Raw genomic sequence first — 23,783 nt, 5'->3', positions numbered from 1 at the left:
CTCAGACCCTCCCAGCCTCATTTCGGCTCCTTTTTCCCTATCCCAATTCAAGACATCTGGAAATTAGCTGGCTTTCCAGGCTCCAGATCTTTTGGATTCAGGGAAGGGAAGAGAATTAGCGAAGCCTGGGGTTACTCCAGAAGGGCAGAGCTCAGATACAATCGGAGAGCTGCATTACCACAGGAGGGCAGCCAAGGCGGAAATGAGTGGGGAAAGAACCCCTGCGCGAGTTTCCAAGGTACACCCAGGCAGGCTCAGCGAAAGAGCGCCTAGAAGTACGTTGTTGCCTCTGGCAGGAGTGGTGTGGCAACATCTTTCCTTGCTCACTCCCAGAAAATACCGCCAGGAGTAGTAGGAGGAGCCGCCCTCAAAAAAGATGACGGTATTCACCGTTATCTAAGCGCAAGTGAAGGCAAGGCAGAAAACCCGGATGTTGCCAGGCTCACGTTTGATAACCCCGCCAGCTTCCAACAGGGCGTCTTCGTTGTGTTAATAGGCGAGAAGCCCACACGGAGGCGCACAGGAGTAATTTCCGCCCGGTTCTCCTTCCCGCAGTCTGCAGCCGGGGTAAGATGGCGGCGCTCAGCGCCCTGTGCAGGCTCCGGGGCGTAGCGGCCCAGGTGCTGCTGCCCAGGGCTGAGTTCCGACTGCAGATTCAGCCCAGCAGGTGAGACCGAGGGCACCTCTCGACGCGCTTTCCTCAAAGCTAGGGTTTCTCAAGTTTGGGGACAATCCGCGGGCCCTGTAACCCCTTATCCCCCAGGAAAGAATGACCCAGGCCTGTGACTTCTCTCACTCAGGCCTGATTTCTCGGGCTCCAGGATGCAGTGGCGCCCACTCTGGCTGTGGAAGGAAAGAGGGTTTTTAGCTCTTTCTGCCAGAGGTGAAATCAGCGAAGTGGGAGACCCTGCCCCTCAACTTAAGTGATTTGAATGCACCTCTGCCGTATTACCCGAGCAAGACTTCGGCCAAGGCACCAGAATACCGTTTCTCCCCCTGTCTGTTTCTGTTTGTCTCTGTCTCTCACTTCTTAGTCTTAGGTTGACCTTGATTAAACACTTATCTCACGTTCATATTTACTTGGAATATGAATATGATGAAAATATGAAGGAGCAAGGATCTCCAGCCTTGCATGCCTAGGAGGATGGGTGAAGCGACTGGAGAAATAAGTCCTTACTAGGAATGAAGCTTACAGAGTTCCAGCTTATTTTACCAAAACTATACAAACTCTGTGCCAGTGCCTTGGCATTGAAGAATCTAGGATATTTTTCTCTGGGCCCACGTGAGAGGGAATAGCAACAGAGGAACCAAGCAGTGTTCAGGCCTTGGTCTAGGATCTGTCTTTAACTCCCCAGAGGTGCTCGACAGTGGCAGCCAGATGTGGAATGGGCACAACAGTTTGGGGGAGCTGTCATGTACCCATCTAAGGAAACCGCTCACTGGAAGCCTCCACCTTGGAATGGTGAGTGCCCAGAGTTGCTGTCCCAACTCTCACCCACCCTGTCCCAAGGTGATTTCTAAGTGCTCTTGAGCTCTCTGTCTTAGGCAAGTTTTAACTCCTACCCTGTTTGCTTCTTTCACTATGCAATTCAACAGACACAGTAATAGTGATAATAACAAGTATTGTCAGGCTAAGCAGGAAAAGAAGGACATTCCAGTAGAAAAAGAATAAGTCCCAGTCAGTATCCAGAGGTCTCATTTTCCCTGATCAGTACATTTCTATCTCCCTCTACAGACAAGATAGCTTTCCCATTGGACCCAAATGAAGCCTAACTAAATACAAACCATTTTTCCCCCATCAAAAGTAGCTCTACCTTTTGACTTTTTGATTTATTTTATTTTATTTATTTATTTATTTATTTATTTTGAGACAGAGTCTCAAGTTGTTACCCAGAGTGCCGTGGCATCATAGCTGACAACAATCTCCAACTCTTGGGCTCAAGCGATCCTCTTGCCTCAGTTTTTCCCTTTTTAGTAGAGAAGGGGGTCTTTCTTTTTGCTTAAGCTGCTTTTGAGCTCGTGAGCTCAAGCAATCCACCCACCTTGGCCTCCTAGAGTCCTGGGATTATAGGCCTGAGCCACTGCACCTGGCTGACTTTGATTTTGATCAGTGACATCCTTTTTAGTCATTGTTGGCTCTTCTCTCTCTCTTGCCCTTAATGTCTGTATCCAAGAAGTCACCAAACCATGTAGATTCTTTCATAGTGTTTCATATCTGGTCATTTTTCCCTTTTAATTTCATTGCCATCCCTCTTATTCAGACTTCTCTTGTATTAGACCTTGATTATTTCAGGAGTCTGGGTTATTTGGGGGTTTCTACCGCTAATCTTATTCCATTTCCAGCTGTCTTACACAATGTCGTCACCTTCATCTTCCTCAAACTTCGTTTTACGATGCTAAAAAACCTTCAGAGACACTTTTAATTACCTTTCAAAAAGTAACAATAGTTGAATGCTTACCATTTGCTAAGCATTTTTTTATGCATTATTTCACTTAATCCTTACAACAATTCTGTGGGAGTATTATCCTAATTATGAGAAAAGTATGGTCTAGGGAGATTAAAACTTAATCAAGAACACACAGGTAGGGCCAAGTTTGGTGGCTCACACCTGTAATCCTAGCACTCTAGAAGGCTGAGGTGAGAGGATCACTTGAACTCAGGAGTTTGAGACTAGCCTGAGCAAGAATGAGACTCCATCTCTAAAAAAAAAAGGAAACAATTAGCTGAGCATGGTGGCTCAGCCTATAGTCCCAACTATATAGGCTACTGGGGAGGCTGAGGCAAGAGGATTGCTTGAACCACCCAGGAGTTTGAGGTTGCTGTGAGTTATGATGCCATGGCACTCTAACCTGGGCAACAGAGTGAAACTCTGTCTCAAAAAACAAATAGGCTTGGCTTGGTGCCGGTAGCTCAAGCAGCTAAAGTGCCAGCCACATACACCAGAGCTGGTGGGTTCTAATCTAGCCCTGACCTGCCAAACAACAGTGACAACTACAACCAAAAAATAGCTGGGCATTGTGGCAGGCGCCTGTAGTCCCAGCTGCTTGGGAGGCTGAGGCAGAAGTATTGCTTAAGCTGTAGGTTGCTGTGAGCTGTGATGCTACGGTACTCTACCCAGAGTGACAGACTAAAGCTCTGTCTCAAGAAAAAAAAAAAGCCAAACAGGCTCATTGCCCATAGCATAGTGGTTATGGTGCCAGCCACATGCCATGAGGGTGGTAGGCTCAAACCCAGCCTAGGCCAGCTAACAACAATGACAACTGCAACAACAGACTCATCACCTATAGCACAGTGGTTGGGGCGCTGGCCACATACACCAGGGCTGGCGGGTTCGAACCCAGCCCGGGCCTGCTAAAACAACAATGACAACTACAACAAAAAAAAATAGCCAGGAGTTGTGGCTGATGCCTATAGTCCCAGCTACATGGGAGGCTGAGGCAAGAGAATCACGTAAGCCCAAGAGTTTGAGGTTGCTGTGAGTTGTGATGCCATGGCACTCTACCAAGGATGACATAGTGAGACTGTCTCAAAAAAAAAAAAAAAAAACCACACAGGTAAGTTTATATTCAGGTCTGTCTGACTCTAATCTACGGTGAAGAATTTTATTTGAAAAATCTCGACTCCATTTATCCATATGAATAAAGTACCTGTTTCATTGTAAGGATGAAATGAGGTGGTAGTAACATGTAGTACCTGGCACACGTACTTCCTCCTTAAGTGGTATTAATGATATATACTGATAATTGAACCACTGTCACCTATTGCCTCCCAACACTAATCTTCTGCCTCTTGGGAAGTCCTAGTAAGAGTTACACAGATATTTACTTCCCTGTTTCTAAGATTTGTCCAGTATTTTGTTTTTATTTTTTAGAGACAGAGTCTCACTTTGTAGCCCTGGGTAGAGTGCCCTGGTGTCACAGCTCACAGCAACCTCAAACTCTTGGGCTCAAGCAGTTCTCTTGCCTCAGCCTCCTAGTAGCTGGGATTACAGGTGCCCGCCACAACGTTTGGCTATTTTTAGAGGTGGGGTCTTGCTGGACTCATGCTGGTCTTGAACCTGTGAGCTCAAGGTGTCCACCTGCCTGGGCCTCCCAGAGTGCTAGGATTACAGGTGTGAGCCATCGTTGCTGGCTGATTTGTCCAGTATTGATTTTATAGCCTAGAATGTCTCTTCTCTATAACTATCTAAATCCCTTCCTATATTTGAGAACCAGCTCAGATCCTACCTATGTGAAGTCTTTAGTATTCTTTTCTGCCTTTAAATACATGTGGCTAAACCACTTACTTGGTAACTTATAAATTGACTTGTGTTACCAAGTTTTTACAGGTACTTATTTCCCCAGTTAAAGTGTAAGCTTTCTTTTTTTTTTTTTGAGTTGATTTTATTTATTTATTTTGAGACAGTTTCATTCTGTGCCCTGGGTAGAGTGCTGTGGCATCCTAGCTCAGAGCACCCTTAAACTTTTGGGCTTGAGTGATTCACTTGCCTCAGTCTCCGGATTAGCTGGGACTACAGATGACTATCACAATACCTGGCTAGTTTTTCTATTTTTAGTAGAGATGGGGGTCTCGCTTTTGCTCAGGTTGGTCTCAAACTCCTGAGCTCAAGTAATCCACCCACTTCAGCCTCACAAAAGTTAAAGCTTCTTAAGGGTAAAAACTGTCATTTGGGCTCGGCGCCCACACTCAGTGTTTAGGGCGCTGGCCACATACACAGGCTGGTGGGTTCAAACCCTGCCTGGGCCTGCTAAATAACAATGACAACTATAACAACAACAACAAATAGCCGGGAGTTATGGCAGGCACCTGTAGTCCCAGCTACTTGGGAAGCTGAGGCAAGAGAATTGCTTATGCCCAAGAGTTGGCGGTTGCTGTGAGCTGTGATACTACAGCACTCTACCAAGGGCGACATAGTGAGACTCTGTCTCAAAAAATTAAATAAAATAAATAAACTGTCATTTAGTAGAAGTAAGCATTAAGTATTTGTTTCCTGACTGGTTGACCATTCATCACCTATGTTTGGAGAGCAGTACATCATCATAGTAGTTAAAGAGTGTATGGACCCTGGAGCTTAACAGATTGAATTTATGTCTTGGATCTGCCACTTACTAGCTTTGGAGAAAGATCCTGGAGAAATCATTAAAACTTCTACAATAAGATGAGAATTACCCATGTGGAGGTTATAAGAAGTAAATCTGTGAAAATAAGTAAACGTGCTTAACAGTAATGCTTGACAAATAATAAGGGTATATAAATATCTATTATTATTTCATTTACATATTTGCTTATTCATTAATTTATTTATTGAGACAGTGTCTTACTGTCTTGCCCATGCTGGAGTGCAGTGGCTATTCACAGGTGTGATACCACTACTGATCAGCACAGCAGTTTTGACCTGCTCCATTTCCAACCTTCATTTTTTTTTTGGCAGAAGCTGGGTTTGAACCCGCCACCTCCAGCATATGGGGCCAGTGCCCTACTCCGTTGAGCCACAGGCACCACCCAACAACCTTCACTTATAAGGCAACCTGGTGGTCCCCAGCTCCCAAGAGATCACCATATTAATGTCACACTTAGTGCAGACACCCAGTCAGCATTGCACAGCCTACAAACTTTTGGGCTCCGGTGATCCTCCTACTTCAACCTCCCAAGTAGCTGGGATTATAGACAAGCAACACTACACCCCATATTGTTATTATTGAAAATGTGTTCTGTAGCCGGGCGTTGTGGCGGGCGCCTGTAGTCCCAGCTACTTGGGAGGCTGAGGCAAGAGAATCGCTTAAGCCCAGGAGTTGGAGGTTGCTGTGAGCTGTGTGAGGCCACGGCACTCTACCGAGGGCCATAAAGTGAGACTCTGTCTCTACAAAAGAAAAAAAGAAAGAAAATGTGTTCTGAGACGCAGACAGAGATTCATGGTTCCTCTCATCAGAAAGTTTAGATCTTCCCTTTTCCCCCATCTAATATTCCTATTCCTGGTTATGTTGGCAATTAGGGAATTAAGGTATAGAAGGATAAGATGTAGGATCTACAGGGAAGAGTTAACTCCTTACTTTCTCTTGGGGGTTCCCAAGGGAATTACCATTTGGTTCTAAATTATTTGCCACTTCCCAGATGTGGACCCTCCAAAGGACAAAATGGTGTCGAACCTGACCCTGAACTTTGGGCCCCAGCACCCAGCAGCCCATGGAGTCCTGCGGCTAGTGATGGAATTGAGTGGGGAGATGGTGCGGAAGTGTGACCCTCACATCGGGCTCCTGCACCGAGGCACTGAGAAGCTCATTGAATACAAGACCTATCTGCAGGTGTGGGGGCAGGGGCTGAACAGGAGCCTTTTGACAGAATTTGGGGAGGTTTTAACCTGGGATTTTGTTGCCTTTGAAACCTTGGGAGGAGGGTGTTGAGAGAAGTATCTATCTCATTGAGTTTAATAGGACAGTCTTAGATGAGAGAATGGAGGGAGGTGGCAGGAGATGATTGAGTCATTTGGATTTAGTTTATTTAACATCGATGCTTTGGAGCTAGAGCTATATTCCCAGCTTTTCTTTGGCTGACTTTTGGCTAGCCCCTTTACAATAACTCTAGTGCCTCAGTTTCCCTGCTCTTATACTAGTGCGTCAAAGCCTATGTCCCTAGGGACAGGGAAAGAAGAGACGTCAGCTCTCCTGGATCAACAGCCAATTCTTATATCTTCCAGCTGTCTAGGTTTGTTTTTAAAACACTCAGTGACTCAGAGTGACCAAGAGGGGATTTGTGACAGAGTTGTTGTTTTTAGAACTGTGTGACCCAAGTGATAGGGATAGATTTGAAGGAGTTGGATCTGGTATAGGAATCTGAAATTTTTTTATACTGTCATAAAGAAAGTTCTTAATAACAAAGTATTGTAGGTTCGGATTTAGACCCAGCCCAGTGTTGGAGTGAACAGTGACTAGAATGTGATTCCCCTAGAAAGTCCAGGAAATGATGGTTTTGGGTCCCAGAGTCCATGGGTTAACTCATGTAACATATCCTGCGTCACAATGACATCGACATCAAGACAAGAACAGGCTGTCCCAAAGAGGAGTATCTTAGCTCCGCCTTCTTCCTGGAAGCTGAAGCTGGTTCAGCAGGCAGCAAGGGCTTAGCTTTCTTGGCATTGTGGAGGAGAATTTCTACCTGGTGCTTTCTCTTCTTTAAATGGCTCATTCCCAGATATTCTTCTTTCTTTCTTTTTTTTTTTTTTGAGACAGAATCTCTCTCTGTTGCCCAGGCTAGAGTGTTGTGGCATCATAGCTCACAGCAAACTGGGATCAAATGATACTCCTGCCTCAGCCTCCAAGTAGCTAAGATTACAGGAGCCCACCACAATGCCCTCAGCAACACTCGACTAGTTCTTTTTTTTTGTAGAGACAGAGTCACTTTATTGCCCTCCGTAGAGGCTGTGGTGTCACAGCTCACAGCAACCTTCAACTCCTGGGTCCAGGTGATTCTCTTGCCTCAACCTCCTGAGTAGCTGGGACAGCATCTGCCACCAACACCAGGCTATTTTTTGTTGCAGTTTGGCTGGGACCGAGTTTGAACCACCACCTTCGGTATATGGGGCCGGTGCCCTACCTACTGAGCCACACTTGCTGCCCTTTTTTTTTGAGACAGTTTTTCTTTCTTGCCCTCAGTAGATTGTCGTGGTGTCATAGCTCACAGCAACCTCAAACTCCTGGGCTTGAGTAATCCTCTTGCCTCACCCTCCCAAATAGTTGGGACTACAGTTTCCCTCTACAATGCTCAGCTATTTTTTAGAGAGGAGGTCTTGCTCTTGCCTAGGCTGGTCTTGAACTCATGACCTCAGGCAGTCCACCTGCCTTGGCCTCCCAGAATGCTGAGATTACAGGTGTGAGCCACTGCACCCAACTGGTTTCTCTATTTTTCTTTTTCTTTTTTTTTTTTTTTTTGAGACAGAGCCTCAAGCTGTCACCTTGGGTAGAGTGCCGTAGCATCACAGCTCACAGCAACCTCCAACTCCTGGGGGCTTAAGCGATTCTCTTGCCTCTGCCTCCCAAGTAGCTGGGACTACAGGTGCCCGCCACAACGCCCAGCTATTTTTTGGTTGCAGCCATCATTGTTGTTTTTGGTGGGCCCAGGCTGGATTCAAACCCACCAGCTCAGGTATATGTGGCTGGCGCCTTTGTGGCTTGAGCCACAGGCGACGAGCCTGGTTTTTCTATTTTTAATAGAGACCAGTTCTCACTCTTGCTCAGGCTGGTCTTGAACTCCTGATCTCAAGCAATCCTTCTGCCTCAGCCTTCCAGAGTGCTATGATTATAGGCGTGAGCCACTGAGACTGGCCTTCATTCCCAGATACTTTTTTTTTTTTTTAAATAGAGACAGAGTCTCACTTTATCACCCTTGGTAGAGTGCTGTGGCGTCACACAGCTCACAGCAACCTCAAACTCCTGGGCTTAAGTGATTCTCTTGCCTCAGCCTCCTGAGTAACTGGGACTATAGGCGCCCACCACAACGCCTGGCTATTTTTGTTGTTGCAGTTTGGCCAAGGCCGGCTTTGAACCTGCCACCCTCGGTATATGGGGCTGGCACCCTACCCACTGAGCCACAGGCACTGCCCCATTCCCAGATACTCTTAAGACTGATAACCTTTCCCTTTTAGTATGCAGTTCAAGAGAAAAGGGGGACTTAGAAGTCTGAAGCACTCTTCTTGGACGGAGGTGTCACTTGACCAGAAGACAATGCAATGACCAGAAGACAAAGGCAGCTCATACTGGCTTATAAGAGCTCAATTGCTGAATTTTCAAGAATTTTATGAGCCAGTTGTTGAACATAGCCATTATTAAAAATTAAACTATATGAGCTTATGACTTAATATATATTGAAAACAAAGGCAAGAAATACCAAAACTCATCACTTCCTTCTATTACTACATTTTATTAAATACTGTGCTATGCCCTTGAGGTATTTACTTTTATCATATCTGTATAATGCAAATACTGTGCTGCTCATCCCAATGCTGTATTCAGTTGTATAATTTTTTTTTCAGAGATACAGAGGTCTTGCTTTGTCACCTAGGCTGTAGTACAGTGTTAGAATCATATCTATCTGTAACCTTGAATTTCTGGGCTCAAGTGACTTTCCTGCCTCAGCTTCTTGAGTAGTTAGGACTGTAGGCTCATCACCAACCCAGCTTATTTTTTTAATTTTTGGTAGAGACAGGGTCCTTTTTTTTTGAGACGTAGTTTCACTATGTTACCCTCGATACTGAGTGCCGTGGCATCACAGGTCACAGCATCCTCCAACTCTTGGGCTTAAGTAATTCTCTTGCCTCAGCCTCCCTTGCAAGTAGCTGGGACTACAGGCACCTGCCACAACGCCCAGATATTTTTTGGTTGCAGTTTCATTTTTGTTTAGCAGGCCCGTGCTGGGTTCAAACCCACCTGCCCCGGTTTATGTGGCCGACACCCTAACCACTGAGCTACGGGCACCAAGCCAGAGACAGGGTCTTGCTTTGTTGTCTAGGGTGGTATTGAACTTTTGCCCTTAAGTGATCCTACTGCCTTGGCTTCTCAAAGTGCTGGGAATATAAGCATCAACCTGTTTATATAATATTGGTAGTAGCTTAAAATTGGCCATAGTGGGAGTATTTTACCTTGATAATCGGTAAATATGTCAAGTGAGTGTCCTCCCCCCTACTTTAGGGATTGAGTTTTTAAACATTTACCCACATTTCAGCGGTTATTGGGATATTTCATCCTGCCTAAAAAGGCTTATGCAGCACCAACTTGGGATGCCCACTGAGAGCGAGGCTTCCAGCAGCCAGACTGTAGGCTCCTGGGCCTGTGAGATGTGACCCAGATTTCTCCCTCTTCCCAGGCCCTTCCATACTTTGATAGGCTGGACTACGTGTCCATGATGTGTAATGAACAGGCCTATTCACTGGCTGTGGAAAAGTTGCTAAACATCCGGCCTCCTCCCCGGGCACAGTGGATCCGAGGTATGCCCAGCCCTTCTTCCCATGGCCCACTGGGAGCAGGGCACAATGCTTTCCCCACCCTTCCCCCATCTTAGAAGCATTAAACCCAAGCTTTATACTCAGACCCCAGGCTCTGCCCAGACTGCCCTGTTGGCCTGGACCCTCGGCTTCTCTGTCCTTTTATTCTCCTTGTCTGTACCTCTTCACAGTGTTGTTTGGAGAAATCACACGACTTTTGAATCACATCATGGCTGTGACCACACATGCCCTGGACATTGGAGCCATGACTCCTTTCTTCTGGCTGTTTGAAGAAAGGGAGAAGGTATGAGAGGGACAAAAGAATGGGAGTAGGGGAGGAAGTATACAGGAAGTAGAGAGGGTATGAGGAGACAAATGATTAAAAAGGGAGAGTGTGAGCACACTTAGGGAGATTAAGTACATGTATGTAACGGGTTATATTCATAGGTACTCTGTTATGAGGGGTTGGTTGGGCATAAGAAGGCAAAGGAGGGAACTATTGTGTTGCTGGACCTGGGGTCTGGGACTTTGTCACTGATTCCCAGTGTGTCCTATCAAGATGTTTGAGTTCTATGAGAGAGTGTCTGGAGCCCGAATGCATGCTGCATATGTCCGGCCAGGAGGAGTGCACCAGGTAAGTGGGTCCCAGGCTTCCTGAACCTCCAGCCTAGGCCTGTTTCCTCTGTGGCCACTGGGGGGCAGTGCTGGCCAATTGATTAACCCTGTAGCCCTGGGGGAGGGGTGCTGAGCTGGGTGTGCTGAACTCCGTTTGGTTTCTAGGACCTACCTCTTGGGCTTATGGATGACATTTATCAGTTTTCTAAGAACTTCTCTCTTCGGATAGATGAGCTGGAGGAGGTAAGATAAGAGTCAACTGGAAAAATTTCTCTTTTCCCCCCAAGAAGGCCTTGTGGGGTTTTAGTCCCCAGTTGTAAAGAAACACAGGAGTATTTAAAGAGTGTTATGGCAAATATTAACATAGCTGTTTTCTTGATTCATAGATGCTGACCAACAATAGGATCTGGCGAAATCGGACAGTTGACATTGGGGTTGTAACAGCAGAAGATGCACTTAACTATGGTTTTAGGTGGGAGGAATGTAGTTTCTCTCCTTAGGGATGGGGGTGGGAGTGGCGGGTAGTTCCAGTGTAATGTCTTAGCTTTTGAGAATGTTTGGTACTCTCCTAGCCATGCCCTGCGGGTGTGGGAGAAAAAGGGGAGACAGAGGAGGAATGTGCCTTCTTATTTGGTTTGTGGAGAGTGACCCTTATTCCCATTATATTCTCGCCAGTGGGGTGATGCTCCGGGGCTCAGGCATCCAGTGGGACCTGCGGAAGACCCAGCCCTATGATGTTTATGACCAGGTCGAGTTTGATGTTCCTATTGGTTCTCGAGGGGATTGCTATGATAGGTAAGACCTAGTCTTTTCCCAGCTCACCATCCAGCCGGGTTCTCCTTCCTCACTTTTGTCTTTGCCACTTTCATCTTTATCCCACTTTCCAAGTTCTAAGGGAGCCCCTGTGTGTGTTTAACTAGGTTGCTTTTCAAAACACTTTCTTCTGAGACAGAGTCTCATTTTGTCGGTAGAGTGCTGTAGCATCACAGCTCACAGCAACCTCAAACTCTCAGGCTCAAGCGATTCTCTTGCCTTAGCTTCCCTAGTAGCTGGGACTGCAGGTACCCACCACAACGCCAGCTACTTGGGAGGCAGAGGCTGTAGTATTGCTTAAGCCCCCCCAAAAAAAGAGTTTGAGGTTGCTATGAGCTGTGATGCAACGGCAGTCTATGGAGGGTGACATAGACTCTGTCTCAAAAAAAAAAAAAAAGAGGGAAATATTACAGGCCATTGTCTGAAAAATTAAGGAGAGAGTTTGGGGAGGACTCTAACTCTGTTTAGGTCAGCCATAGGGCATCCTTCTCAGTCTCTTATCTGTCCTTCTGACTGTTCCCTTCATCTGAGTCTGTCTTGTCTATTTTAGGTACCTGTGCCGGGTGGAGGAGATGCGCCAGTCCCTTCGAATCATTGTACAGTGTCTAAACAAGATGCCTCCTGGAGAGATCAAGGTTGATGATGCCAAAGTGTCCCCACCCAAGCGAGCAGAGATGAAGGTTGGCCACAGGGAGAGGGGAAGTGGGGATTAGAAAGGGGCTAGTAGCTAGGGAGGAGTATTCTTGAATTAAATACTACTTTTCAGTTTTCCTTTTTTTTTTTTTTGAGACAGAGTCTCAAGCTGTCATCCTGGGTAGAGTGCGTGCCATCATAGCTGACAGCAACCTCAAACTCTTGGGCTTAAACAATTCTCTTGCCTAGGCCTCCCAAGTAGCTGGGAGGTGTCCATGACAAGGCCTACCTATTCTTTTTTTTTTTTTTGTAGTTGTCAGTTGTCACTGTTGTTTTAGCTGGCCTGGCTGGGTTTGAACCCGCCAGCCCAGGTGTATGTGGCCGGCACCCTACCCACTAAGCTACGGATGCGGCCTTAGTTTTCCTTTTTCAAAGAATTCCCTGTGTAAGATTCTTGACCTCCCATAATTCTCCTCTTTTATTTTGTATCCTCTCTGCTTACTGTAGGTTTAGTATCCCTGAAGGTTGAGATTATTTTCTGTACTGGGAGAAGTAGGAGACAGAGTTTCAATTTTATTTATTGATGTTCTTTCTTTTCTTTCTTTAGACTTCCATGGAGTCTCTGATTCATCACTTTAAGCTGTATACTGAGGGCTACCAAGTTCCTCCAGGAGCCACATATACTGCCATCGAGGCTCCTAAGGTGAGGAGAGGAGGGGAGGAAAAGACCATATATGGAGTAAGTAACTGGAGAGATGTTTAACAAAATTCTCATTCATCAGTGAGAGAGAGGACAGGAGGGCATGAATAGAGGGGTTAGGTTTTGTTGGTAGAGAAAAATGTTCTTCCTATTAGTAGAGTCACCTAACCTTCTTCCTTGGACAGGGAGAGTTTGGGGTATACCTGGTATCTGATGGCAGTAGCCGCCCTTATCGATGCAAGATCAAGGCACCTGGTTTTGCCCACCTGGTAAGAGCCCATACCAATAAATCTAACACCAGTAAATTAATACAGTAATTTATTGACCTTGGTTGAGATTTTTATAAACTCTTCTCACCCAAGAAATCTTACCTAACATTCTCGCTATCTTAATCTCCTCAGGCCGGTTTGGACAAGATGTCTAAGGGACACATGTTGGCAGATGTTGTTGCCATCATAGGTACGAGGCCTATTGTATAGTAGCTGTGTCCTAGACAAGGGGGTTTGGGACTCCCAGTGGGGATGGGAACTGACCACTTCCTGTTCAGCAATTATAGGCTATGGGCACAGACCCAAGCCCTCAATCACCTGAGTAACAAGTTCTGTGCCTTTGGTAATACCACTTTTTTTCTCCATCTCTGACCTCATAGGTACTCAAGATATTGTGTTCGGAGAAGTAGATCGATGAGCAGAGAAACAGCATTTGATCTCCTTTGCCTCTCAGCCTCTTCTGTGGAGCCTGTCCCTCATTGGATATGGGGCTGAGCTTATATATGTGTGTGTGTGTGTGTGTGTGTGTGTGTGTACATGTTTATGTACACTTAGCTGTTGAGCTTTCTGTGCATGTACCAGAAAAGGAGAAATTACAATAAATTAGCCATCTTGTGGCCCCTAGGCCCAACCTTCTGATATGTTTTTCTCAGTATCTTATCCTTCACTTTATTGGGAAACTTAAGAGTGGGCCCAGCAGCTGTTGCTGCTCATCTCTGCTGCCTTCTGTGACTCATGTTCTTCCCCCTTCTTCATTCTCCATTTTTTCTTTTCCCATCCGTTTCCCCCTCCCAGACCTTCTCAGTGCCCACACAAATTGGTAGACAGCTCAAATGAAGTTCCAGGTGAGAGGGAAAGACTGTAGCAGCATCAAAGGGAAATTCAAGGGGCAGTTAGTCACAGATGTATTTCTAAATGGGATAAAGCAAAAAAACAGTGATGTACACAGCCTTTCCCAAGCATGAGAGTCTCTTCATTCTGCAGGTTAGGGCTTGGCCATTGAAGGGCTGAGGCTTATAGGCCCAGATCTTCCAGCTCCCCTAGTTGGCCCTTCCGGGATCCGCCTGGTGTCTATTGCAGGAAGGGGAAGGGGCCAAAGCGTGGGGGAAGGCGTGGCAGGAAGGGGGGAACTCTGTGGTCAGGGAACTCGCTGAGCACAACTGCGCAGCTCTGCCGGAGCGCCTGATCCCCGGCCCAAGATGATTCCAGCAGTGGTCTTGCTCTTACTCCTGTTGGTTGAACAAACAGGTGAGAGGGTTTACTGAAGGAGAGTGAGCCGGCTCCAGAGCGAAAAGGGCCAAGTGAGGGACAGTCAGAGGAAGCTGACAGTGGCAGGTGGACATAGGGCTGAGACAGAAACAGACCCTGCGGAAGGTCCTATCCAGCCCACACCCAGGGCACTAGAGTCTAGCTTCTTCCTTGTCACTTTCCTGTCTTATTCACTTTTCAGGATTGATAGGAAGAGTTTGGCAGGGGAAGGAGATGGCTGTATGGCATGAAGAGCTGGGCTGAGGACAAGCTCCAGTTGCCATGATCAGCATTTTGTGGGTGCTTGTAATCTTGTCCACTAGGAGCCAATGTGCAGTTGCTTATAAAGTCCCCTTTAGGAAGGCAAAGATCTGCCCTTGTGCTTGGGAGTAAGGATGGGGTAGTCAAGATAAACAGGCGTGATTGCTGTTTCTGTGGGTCATTGCTAATGTACGCTGTCAAATAGTTGACATGGGAGTGGGCAGTGTGAGTTGCCCAGTTCTAAAGACCTGAGCCTCAGTTGAGAAATACAGACAGAAGTGGGAAGATCCCAGCAGCTCTAAGGCGCCGGTCACTCTTAAGAGCTAGCATTTCGTTTCTTTTCTTTTGAGACAAGAGTCTCATTATGTTGCCCTCGGTAGAGTGCTATGGTGTCACAGCTCACAGCAACCTCAAACTCTTGGGCTTAAGCGATTCTCTTGCCTCAGCTTCCCAAGCAGCTGGGACTACAAGTGCACCACAATGCCCAGCTATTTTTTGGTTGCAGTTGTCATTGTTTAGCTGGCCTGGGCCGGGTCTGAGCCTACCACCCTCGGTGAATGTGGCTGGTGCCATAACCACTGTGCTATGGGTGCCGAGCCGGAACTAGCATTTTTTATTCACTTCAGGTTGTCTATGCTGGAAGGGTATCTGTGTGTGTGTTTTGAAGAGAGTTGGTCGCAGCTGGGTTTCGGGGAGAAGGAGGTTAGTAAACTTCAGGGAAACTGGAGTACATGGAAGAGAATGGCTGCGGCCCGGTTCCGCCAGCCCAGCTGAGAAGGTGGGGGAAGGGTTAAGTTGGTCAATTGCTATGACATGAGGACCGAGCAGGGCCACTGAGGAATAAAAACACAGGCTTTGGAAGCAGAAAGCCTGGATTTGATTTAAGCTGTGTCACTTAAACTCTATGGCCCCAGTGAGTTACTTAGCTTTTCTGAGCCTTGGTTTCATCATACATAAAATGGTGGCGAAGATGATGTTTCCCTCATAGGGCAGTTTTAAGATTTATGCAATAGCATGTGTGTAAAAGAGTGTTGTAGAAGGAAAAGCACTTTACCAATGTCAGTACTTGACCAGTGTACATGTACCAATGTACATGTATCCTGTCGGTCCTAACGATAGGGGCCAGGAGCAATCTCTGGACTACAGACTCTATGTGATTTTTTTTTTTTTTTTTTTGGCAGAGTCTTGCTCTGTCACCCTGGCTAAAGTAGAGTCATAGTTCACAGCAACCTCAAACTCCTAGGCTCAAATGGTCCTTCTGCCTCAGCCTCCTGAATAATTGGGACTACAGGCACCTGCCACAATGCCCAGCTAATTTATGAATTTATGTATTTATTTATTTATTTAGACAGAGTCTTACTATGTCATCCTCGGTAGAGTGCTATGGCGTCACAGCTCACAGCAACCTCAAACTTTTGGGCTTAAGTGATTCCTTTACCTTAGCCTCCCAAGTAGCTGGGACTACAGTCACCTGCCACAACACCCAGCTATTTTTTAGAGATGGGGTCTTGTTCTTGCTTTGGCTGGTCTCGAACTCCTGAGCTCAGGTGATCCACCGCCTCCGTCTCCCAAGTGCTGGGATTACAGGCGTGAGCCACTGTGCCTGGCTAATTTTTTTATTTTTTATAGAGACGTGGTCGCACTGTTGCTCAGGATGGTCTCAGGTGATCCTCTGGCCTTAGGCTCCTAAAGTGCACCTGGCCTGATTTTTTGACTTGCACAAAACTTCTCTCACAGACTCAGAGTGAGTAACATGCAGAGTAATGGGAGACGGAATCCATACAGCCTGTGGCCATTCCCTAGCTTTGTGTGCAGAGCCACTGGTATCTATAAGACCTAGGAAAATGGACACTTTGTTGTTGTTGTTTTTAGCTATTTAAGTGTCTTGTAATGGGACAGAAAGCAATGAAGCTGAGGCGAGGAGATGACCAATGATAGAGTAATTGTCTTCCCTCCCTTCCCCAGCTCACATCCTTCCTGTCCAGCCCTCAGCCACAGGTCATAGGACTTAGTAGAGACATTTCTGTGGTTTCTTCACTGAAATTTGCCACTGCCTGTCCTTGCCCCTCCCCCTTTGGGCTGAGGTTTTGGTCTCAGCCCAGTGGACTCAGGTGGGCCCCCTTGAGACAAATGAAGTGCTCAATGGTGCCTGAGGGAACCCACAGTGCTAAAAAGAAAAGTTTGGGTGGGGGAGGGCAGTGCCTGTGGCTCAAAGGAGTAGGGCACGGGCCCCATATACCAGAGGTGGCGGTTCAAACCTGGCCAAAAAACCTGCAAAAAAAAAAGAAAGAAAAGTTGGGGGCTGAGGAGAAAGTCCTCAACTTTTAGTCCATCACGATAGTCCCATCCCAGTGGAATCCTTCACACTTCCTATCCTACCCTACCCTAGGGTGGGGGAGAAAAGAGAGGTAAGAGAATAAGGAGTTCAGGGAGAAAGAGTTCAGAATTTCTTTTTTTTTTTTTTGTAGAGACAGAGTCTCACTTTACTGCCCTCGGGTAGAGTGCCGTGGCATCACACGGCTCACAGCAACCTCCAACTCCTGGGCTTAAGCGATTCTCTTGCCTCAGCCTCCCGAGCAGCTGCGACTACAGGCGCCCGCCACAACGCCCGGCTATTTTTTTGTTGCAGTTTGGCCGGGGCTGGGCTTGAACCCGCCACCCTCGGCATATGGGGCTGGCACCCTACTCACTGAGCCACAGGCACCGCCCCAGAATTTCTTCTCTTAGAGCCCTGTACTGCCTCCCAGAACCCCTTCCCTTCTCTCCGCTAAGCACCAGATCCTCCCTGATCCCCTGACCCCGTGGCCACCCTCTGTCCCCTCAGCGGCTTTGGGCGAACCTCAGCTCTGCTATATCCTGGATGCCATCCTATTCTTGTACGGTATCGTCCTTACCCTGCTCTACTGCCGACTGAAGGTAAGGCCAGACAGGCGGTGTGAGGGCTGGGAGAGGAAGTGGGAGGGTGGCAGCAGCATGGATTGGAGGAAAGGAAATAAAAGGGGATCCCCCACAAAATTTGGTGAGAAGGGGGATGGGCCATTAACTTCCCCTTTACTGCTAACATTTCTCCCACTCCAGATACAAATGCGAAAGGCGGCGATAGCCAGCTATGAGGTATGGGCCCTTCCACTCCTGGGTGTTGACACTTTTACAGACTCTCAGCCCTCTTAGGGCTTTAGCCTGGGTTCGAGGCCTGGCCTCTGGGAGGGCATGCCTCTCAGGTGCTCACCTCAGGGGACCCTCCACCTCACCCCACCCACTCTGTCACCTAGCCAAGCCACAAGTAAACTATTCAGTGGGTGATGGAAAAATCAAGCATAAGGTGACATTGAGGGCATGAGAGACTGTGTGTTGTGTGTTGTATACACACGTGTTTGTAGCCAAGTGGCAAATGTGTATTCATGTCCCAGAGCATCCTTGTGAGTGCCTTTTAGCCCAAGGTGGCTAGCTACCCCCAGCTTGATACCTCCTTGGGTGAGGAGATGCTGAGGGGCCTGAAGGAGGTGTGGGTGTCTAACGCCTTACCTGTTTCATCTCTGCAGAAATCAGATGGTGTTTACACGGTAAGTGAACCTGCTTCCCTCAACCAGGAAGTCAGCAGAAGAGGGTGGGATTTTGAATGACCTTTGGAAGAGGTGGGATCTGTGAAGGTGGGATGGGGCCTGAAATGGGCTCAAGCTCCTGATCATCCTTTGATTGTCACCTCCAGGGCCTGAGCACCCGGAACCAGGAGACTTATGAGACTCTGAAGCACGAGAAACCGCCACAGTAGCTTTAGAACAGATGTGGTCACATCCTCCTTCAGCTTCTAGTTCTCCTCCTAGTCCTTGTGGCAGACATCACATATGACTCCATGCCATCAATGCCAGCTGACCCTACCCATAATGATTCCATGCCCCAGTTAATATATGCCACTAGTTCCTCCTTCCCGTCAGAGACTAATGCTCAGATGCTATTTATGGATGTTTATATTCTAGTCTCACTTCCTTGTCCTACTCTTCTTCTCTTCCTCATCCCTGACTCCCACTAGATAGCTAGAAGGGAGGGCTCTCAATAAAGCTGCCACAGACTGGACTCCATTTATTCACTTACTTTATTTATTCAACCGCTGCCAAGCACTAGGCGGAATACAGTTTTCTTCCTGACCTCACAGAATTCACTGTCTAATGGACTTCGAGGCTATTTTGCTGACTGTGTCTGGAGGAGGGATGAGACCTCTGACGCTTAGGTGCGCTGGGCTGGACCTGAAGCAAGGAGTAACGTAAGGGGAGTCTAGGTACATCCCGAGACATTAGAACCTCAGAAATGGCTTCTATAGCCAGCATGGTGTTCTGTGTCTGGCAGTTGGCTGTCCAGCTCCAAATAATTGTCAATCTAGACAGTACCAATTCAGTACATGCACATGGAATTAGCTGAAAAGCCAAAAATGCAAAAAGGATGGTATGACCAGGGCCATGTGTAGCTCCAAATGGCAGGTGTTATGGGAACAGTGAGTTTTCAGTAGGTTCTGGGGCAAGAGAGACCTTAGAAAGCCAGATAGGGTTAGTGGTGGGTAGGGCATGGGGTAACAAGTCCAGACGGGAGGTCACCTCCCCCTAGTGGATGGGTGGTGGTGAAGGAATCCCCCTCTCAGTGGGTGTCTTGTTTCCAAAGCTGCCAGGAAGCTGTGCCTGGAATTATTTAAACCTCACTACATGCTGTCAGTGCTACCTCTGCCCCGCAGTCCTTTCAGAGTGGGTCTAGAGTCCCCAAGCTTGCCCTGGAAGCCCCTTATGGTGGGCAATACTTTATACTGCATAGTGGCTTATACTTTTCAAAGTGTTTTCCAGGTTGTTGTACCATTTGATCCCCTTACTAATCCCTCAAAGAAATCCATGCTCTTTGAAGTTAATTAACTTCTCACCTTGCAAGTGACCAACTGAGATCTCTTTGTCCCTGCATGTTTTGCCACATAAGAAAAAAAAAAACAGGGTGGCACCTGTGGCTCAAGGAGTAGGGCACCAGTCCCATATGCCTGGAGGTGGCGGGTTCAAACCCAGCCCTGGCCATAAACCACAAAAAGAAAAAAAAAGAAAAGAAAAAAAAAAAACAGATATTAAGAAAGAGAAGGGGAGATGAGTAATCAGGAATGGTGAGACTCTAGAAGGCCAGAAGGAGGCTGATCAATATATAGAAGAAATTGAAGCTATCTCCAGTATCTGAGGGGAAACGTGATTTCAGATGAGATACAAGGAATGAACCAGAGTAGGGAAGTTACTCTCTTTGAGATGGGCAAAATCTCACTATTTTGCCCAGGCTGGTCTCAAACTTCTGGGATCAAGCAATTCTCCCATCTCAGCTTCCCAAGTAGCTGGGATCACAGTCATATGCCACTGTGCCTGGTTTAGGGAAGTAACTCTTTCAAAGATAAAGAAGGGATAAACTTTGACTGGAAAATGCCCCATTTTCCCTTGCCCTACATTATGGTATTGTGATCTGTCCCCATCAACCTAGCCTGGTTTTTATTCCATTTTGATTTAATCTAGGTATCACAGCACCCAGTTTTTCTAGTCTTACATGTCTACCAATTTGGATACCTGTCAGGCCTTTGAATGTCTGCCATGGCTATTAGTTCAGGCTCAAAGATGTCTGCCAGGCTGGTTCTGTGAACACCTGGATAGTGGGGGGAGAGGGGCTGGGAATGAGTCTTCCCCAGACAGTATCCAGGTGAGAGGTTTGGAATGTAGGAGTCAGAGCACTTGGGGGAAGAAGAGTGAACTGAGGCCTTTCCTTTTATTATGGGATGGGGTGAAACAATTTTGTCTTAGCTCAGAAGGAAGAGAGGGTCTTGGGTGACACTTCTGGTTTCTTTTTTTTTTTAAGCTTTCTCCTTTTCGTAGAATGATTAAGAGGAAATTCTGAGGGGCACCCTCATTTCCTAGGGACTCTGTTTATGAATCCTCCATTACTTTCACAGTTCCACATTCCATGCAAAGGCTCTTTAGTGCTCCACTTCAGAGCCATTCCCAGGCCTACAGGAGATTCCTTGGGTTTGGAAAAGAATCGCGGCACCCCCTCCCTGTCATTTCCATCATTTGTCTCTTCATTGCTTTCTCCACCTCTCCACACCCAAATCTCTCTCCTTTTAGAAGCACATTTCTCTTTTTCCTTCCACCTACTCCTCCCCCACTCCCTTGCTTTTTGCAGTACCCCCAGACATGATAGGCTCACAGCTTGACTCCTGCAGCATTTATTGTAGCAAACGGGGCAAACAGAGGGAGGGGCTTTAGGCCTGGACAGTGGGTGTTATAGAGGCCATCTGGGGCCAGAAGACAATGGTCTGGACAACTCACTGGGCAGAAGATTGTGTTCCCAAGTCCAGGAAATAGCTGAAGAAGTTAATTAGATCAGTTCCAGCCTTCTTGACCAGGGGTGTCAGCTGCTCCTTTGACTTTGTAAAGTAAGCTCTGGATAGGTGAAGAATTAGAGGTCAGTATGAGAGACCCTAGGCACTGGCAGGGACCTTGGTGGTGGTGGGATGTCAGAGCAGACTGACCCAGATTCCCGAACTATAGTGCCTACTCCATCCTGGGATGGCAAAGCCCCTGGGTAGGAGAGGTGAGTCCTCCATGGACACAGGAACAGACCCCAGAGACTTGAGTTTCAAGGCCCAGTTCCCACCCACTGTTCCTATCTGTCCAAGAGGTGTATGGGATCTTTGGGTGATAAAGACATTTTTCTCTCCAATGTAAGCCTAATCCTCTAACCTTTGCCTCTGAGTTCAGTGTTGTGTGGGGCTTCTGTCTTTCCTTCTTTCCCTCCACAGTCTCACAGCCCCTGAACTCTTTTCCCTGAGACTTACTCAGCTTGGGTCTGAAGCTCTAGGGTCTTAACCTTCTCCACCAGGTCCTTGCCATAATCAGCCATGGTCTGGAAGTACTGAGAGAACAGGCTCTGCAGACTTGACTCTTCTGCCTGTCTCCGAACCAAAGCTCCTGCATGCGTGCAAACACACACTCTTTTCAGCTCATTCCACAGCAACGAATCCTGGCCTTTGGTCACTCCTCTGGCAGTAACCCACCCTAGCTCTCAGCCCCTTCCCTAAAAAGATATCCAACTAGATCTTTGGATGGATTTTTTGTGCTTTAGAGAGGACATTATCTTCTTTTTTTTTTTTTTTTGTAGAGACAGAGTGTCACTTTTTGCCCCTCGGGTAGAGTGCCATGGCATCACACAGCTCACAGCAACCTCCAACTCCTGGGCTTAAGCGATTCTCCCCACGAGTAGCTGGGACTACAGGTGCCCACCACAACACCCAGCTATTTTTTGGTTGCAGTTCAGCCGGGGCCGGGTTTGAACCCTCCACCCTCAGTATATGGGGCCGGCACCTTACCGACTGAGCCACAGGCGCCGCCAGACATTATCTTCTTTTTGAGCCCTCAGATTGCCAGATTTGGGCATAGGAACAAATAGATGGGTAGCTATGACCCTCTGCACCTTCCCCTTTTTGGCCCCTCTCTCCATATCTCACCCACCTTCAAGGCTATAGATGGTAAGGAGCAGCACAGTCATTGCAAGCAGCTTCATAATGGTGACAGTAAGGAAGGTGGCCTAGGATCAAAGCTGATGGGGGTAGGGAGGAGACACTGAAGCCAAATGGGCTCCGGCCCCTCCCCCAGGATCTTCCTACCTAGGTGCCTACTCCAACTTGGTTCCCTCCCTTCCCACAATTAAAGTCTAGTCCTATTTGGATGCTGCCCACACCTCTTACTCCCTTATCTTACCTAGTCAGTGTCTCTGTCCTTGGTGTCTGTTCCTGGCCTGCCTGGAGAGGTAGAAGCTATATACCTATCTGTTTACCCACCCCGTCAGGTGACAGGGACTGTGGGTCGGCCTAGTAGAGCAGGGGCCATGTTGGAATAAACAAATTGGAGGAATGGGGGAGGAGAGGACAAGCACAGGGGAGCTCTGCCTTGGGGTGAGAGGCAGGTAGTACAGGTCTTTGTGGGAGCCAAACTGATATACTTAATAGCCAAACAGGTCTATTAGGGATCCATTCTATTGGGATCTGGGGCAAGTAGTCCTTGGATTTGAATGCAGTGGGAAGCAGGATTCCTAATTATTTCTCTGATATACAAAATTCTCAGTTCTTGGTATCTTTATCCCATTATGGGTAGATTTCATATCCCCAATCCTACAACTTGGCAAGGAGGTATTGGGGTACAGAAGAAAGGAGAAAGAAGTTGAAATCAGAGGTAGCAGTGAGGGAAATGGGGGTTAGGGGAATGAAAGTGAAGGTCAGGGGGCAGGAGTGATTGACTCTATCCTGCTTTGAGTTAATGTGTAATGAGATAGAAGAAGATAACATGAGAGCCCAGAATGACCCTAGTGCTGATCAATGAGCACACCCTTCCGCTTCTGGCCTGCCCCTTCAGACTAGAGGGGTCTGGCAGGAAAAGAGGTGAATAAGAGGCTTCTGCTAGGATAAAGGTTGAAGGTTCCTGGTCATTTGATCACCTTATCAGTTCTAGGCAGTGGTTAGCCAATATTGAGTCAGGAGGGGTATAGCATTCCTCTGGCCAAGGCCCTGGCCCTTGTCCCAGCCCTGGTTGTGGGGGAAGAGGTGCATTTCCCAGGCCCAAAGCATTTGGGTGAAATCGGCCAAATAGATATCACAAACATTTCTATCTTTCATCTTTTTGACCCCAAAGCTTACTTCTTGTGTACATGGAACATCCTTGAAAGGTATGGTGGGGATGTGAAGCTAGTGAGGGAGGTATGACCAGAGGACCAAGAAATCTTATTCCATCTTCAGTTATTCCCCTGTGAGCTCTTAACGCTTGAGGGTCACCCTGTTGGCTTACCCCTAGGCCTGGGTGGAGCTCATCTAGGGGCTGGAGTCCATATTCACCAACTCTGTCTGGGACTTAGGGAAGAACGGGTTCACTGCAGAGGGCAGTTTTTTCAGGGAATAGTTCTGCTAGAACCTACTCCACTGCTCCCAAATCTGAAACCCATTCCCATTACACCAAGAGGGCAAGACAGGGAACTTTCAGAAATGTAGACCTCCAGAAGGAAAGTGCAGGTCCATGTCCTAGGAAGAGCTGTGCTCATGAATAGTACTCATTTGGAGGTGTACTGTGGAGGGTTGTAAGGAGGATTCCTCAGAGCCTCTATCTTTGGGGAAAAGGGAAGAAATATAAATGAACCAAGGTTCGAAAAAAGTCTTCAGAGTCATTCCCTCTGACACTCTTCACAAAGCCCAAGTCTTCAGACAGTAGTCATTTTTCT

The 23,783-nt window shown here is 47.2% G+C and overlaps 3 protein-coding genes across 3 annotated transcripts; 2 read left to right on the top strand and 1 right to left on the bottom strand.

Moving 5' to 3' along the window:
- Window positions 1-332: 332 nt before the first annotated feature.
- On the top strand, window positions 333-13,632 carry NDUFS2 (NADH:ubiquinone oxidoreductase core subunit S2). The gene is made up of 14 exons (XM_053608172.1): window positions 333-667; window positions 1,356-1,462; window positions 6,113-6,303; window positions 9,857-9,977; window positions 10,166-10,278; window positions 10,534-10,608; window positions 10,755-10,832; window positions 10,976-11,061; window positions 11,265-11,384; window positions 11,953-12,082; window positions 12,643-12,738; window positions 12,921-13,004; window positions 13,137-13,194; window positions 13,385-13,632. The coding sequence occupies exons 1-14, from the start codon at window positions 573-575 to the stop codon at window positions 13,420-13,422; spliced, it is 1,392 nt and encodes a 463-aa protein (XP_053464147.1). The 5' UTR covers window positions 333-572; the 3' UTR covers window positions 13,423-13,632.
- Window positions 13,633-13,875: 243 nt separating this feature from the next.
- On the top strand, window positions 13,876-20,823 carry FCER1G (Fc epsilon receptor Ig). The gene is made up of 5 exons (XM_053608233.1): window positions 13,876-14,252; window positions 17,338-17,429; window positions 17,592-17,627; window positions 18,056-18,076; window positions 18,223-20,823. The coding sequence occupies exons 1-5, from the start codon at window positions 14,204-14,206 to the stop codon at window positions 18,283-18,285; spliced, it is 261 nt and encodes an 86-aa protein (XP_053464208.1). The 5' UTR covers window positions 13,876-14,203; the 3' UTR covers window positions 18,286-20,823.
- On the bottom strand, window positions 20,727-22,368 carry APOA2 (apolipoprotein A2). Its single transcript, XM_053608232.1, has 4 exons — window positions 22,277-22,368; window positions 22,028-22,115; window positions 21,355-21,487; window positions 20,727-20,959 (listed from the first exon to the last, which is right to left on the bottom strand). Exons 2-4 carry the CDS (start codon window positions 22,077-22,079, stop codon window positions 20,842-20,844), a joined length of 303 nt encoding a protein of 100 aa, XP_053464207.1. The 5' UTR covers window positions 22,080-22,115; window positions 22,277-22,368; the 3' UTR covers window positions 20,727-20,841.
- Between the last annotated feature and the right edge of the window lie 1,415 nt (window positions 22,369-23,783).

The sequence above is a fragment of the Nycticebus coucang genome, chromosome 10 (genome assembly GCF_027406575.1).
Source record: "Nycticebus coucang isolate mNycCou1 chromosome 10, mNycCou1.pri, whole genome shotgun sequence".
In the NCBI taxonomy this organism is placed as follows: domain Eukaryota; kingdom Metazoa; phylum Chordata; class Mammalia; order Primates; family Lorisidae; genus Nycticebus; species Nycticebus coucang.
This window is presented reverse-complemented; position numbering and strand designations above follow the sequence as displayed.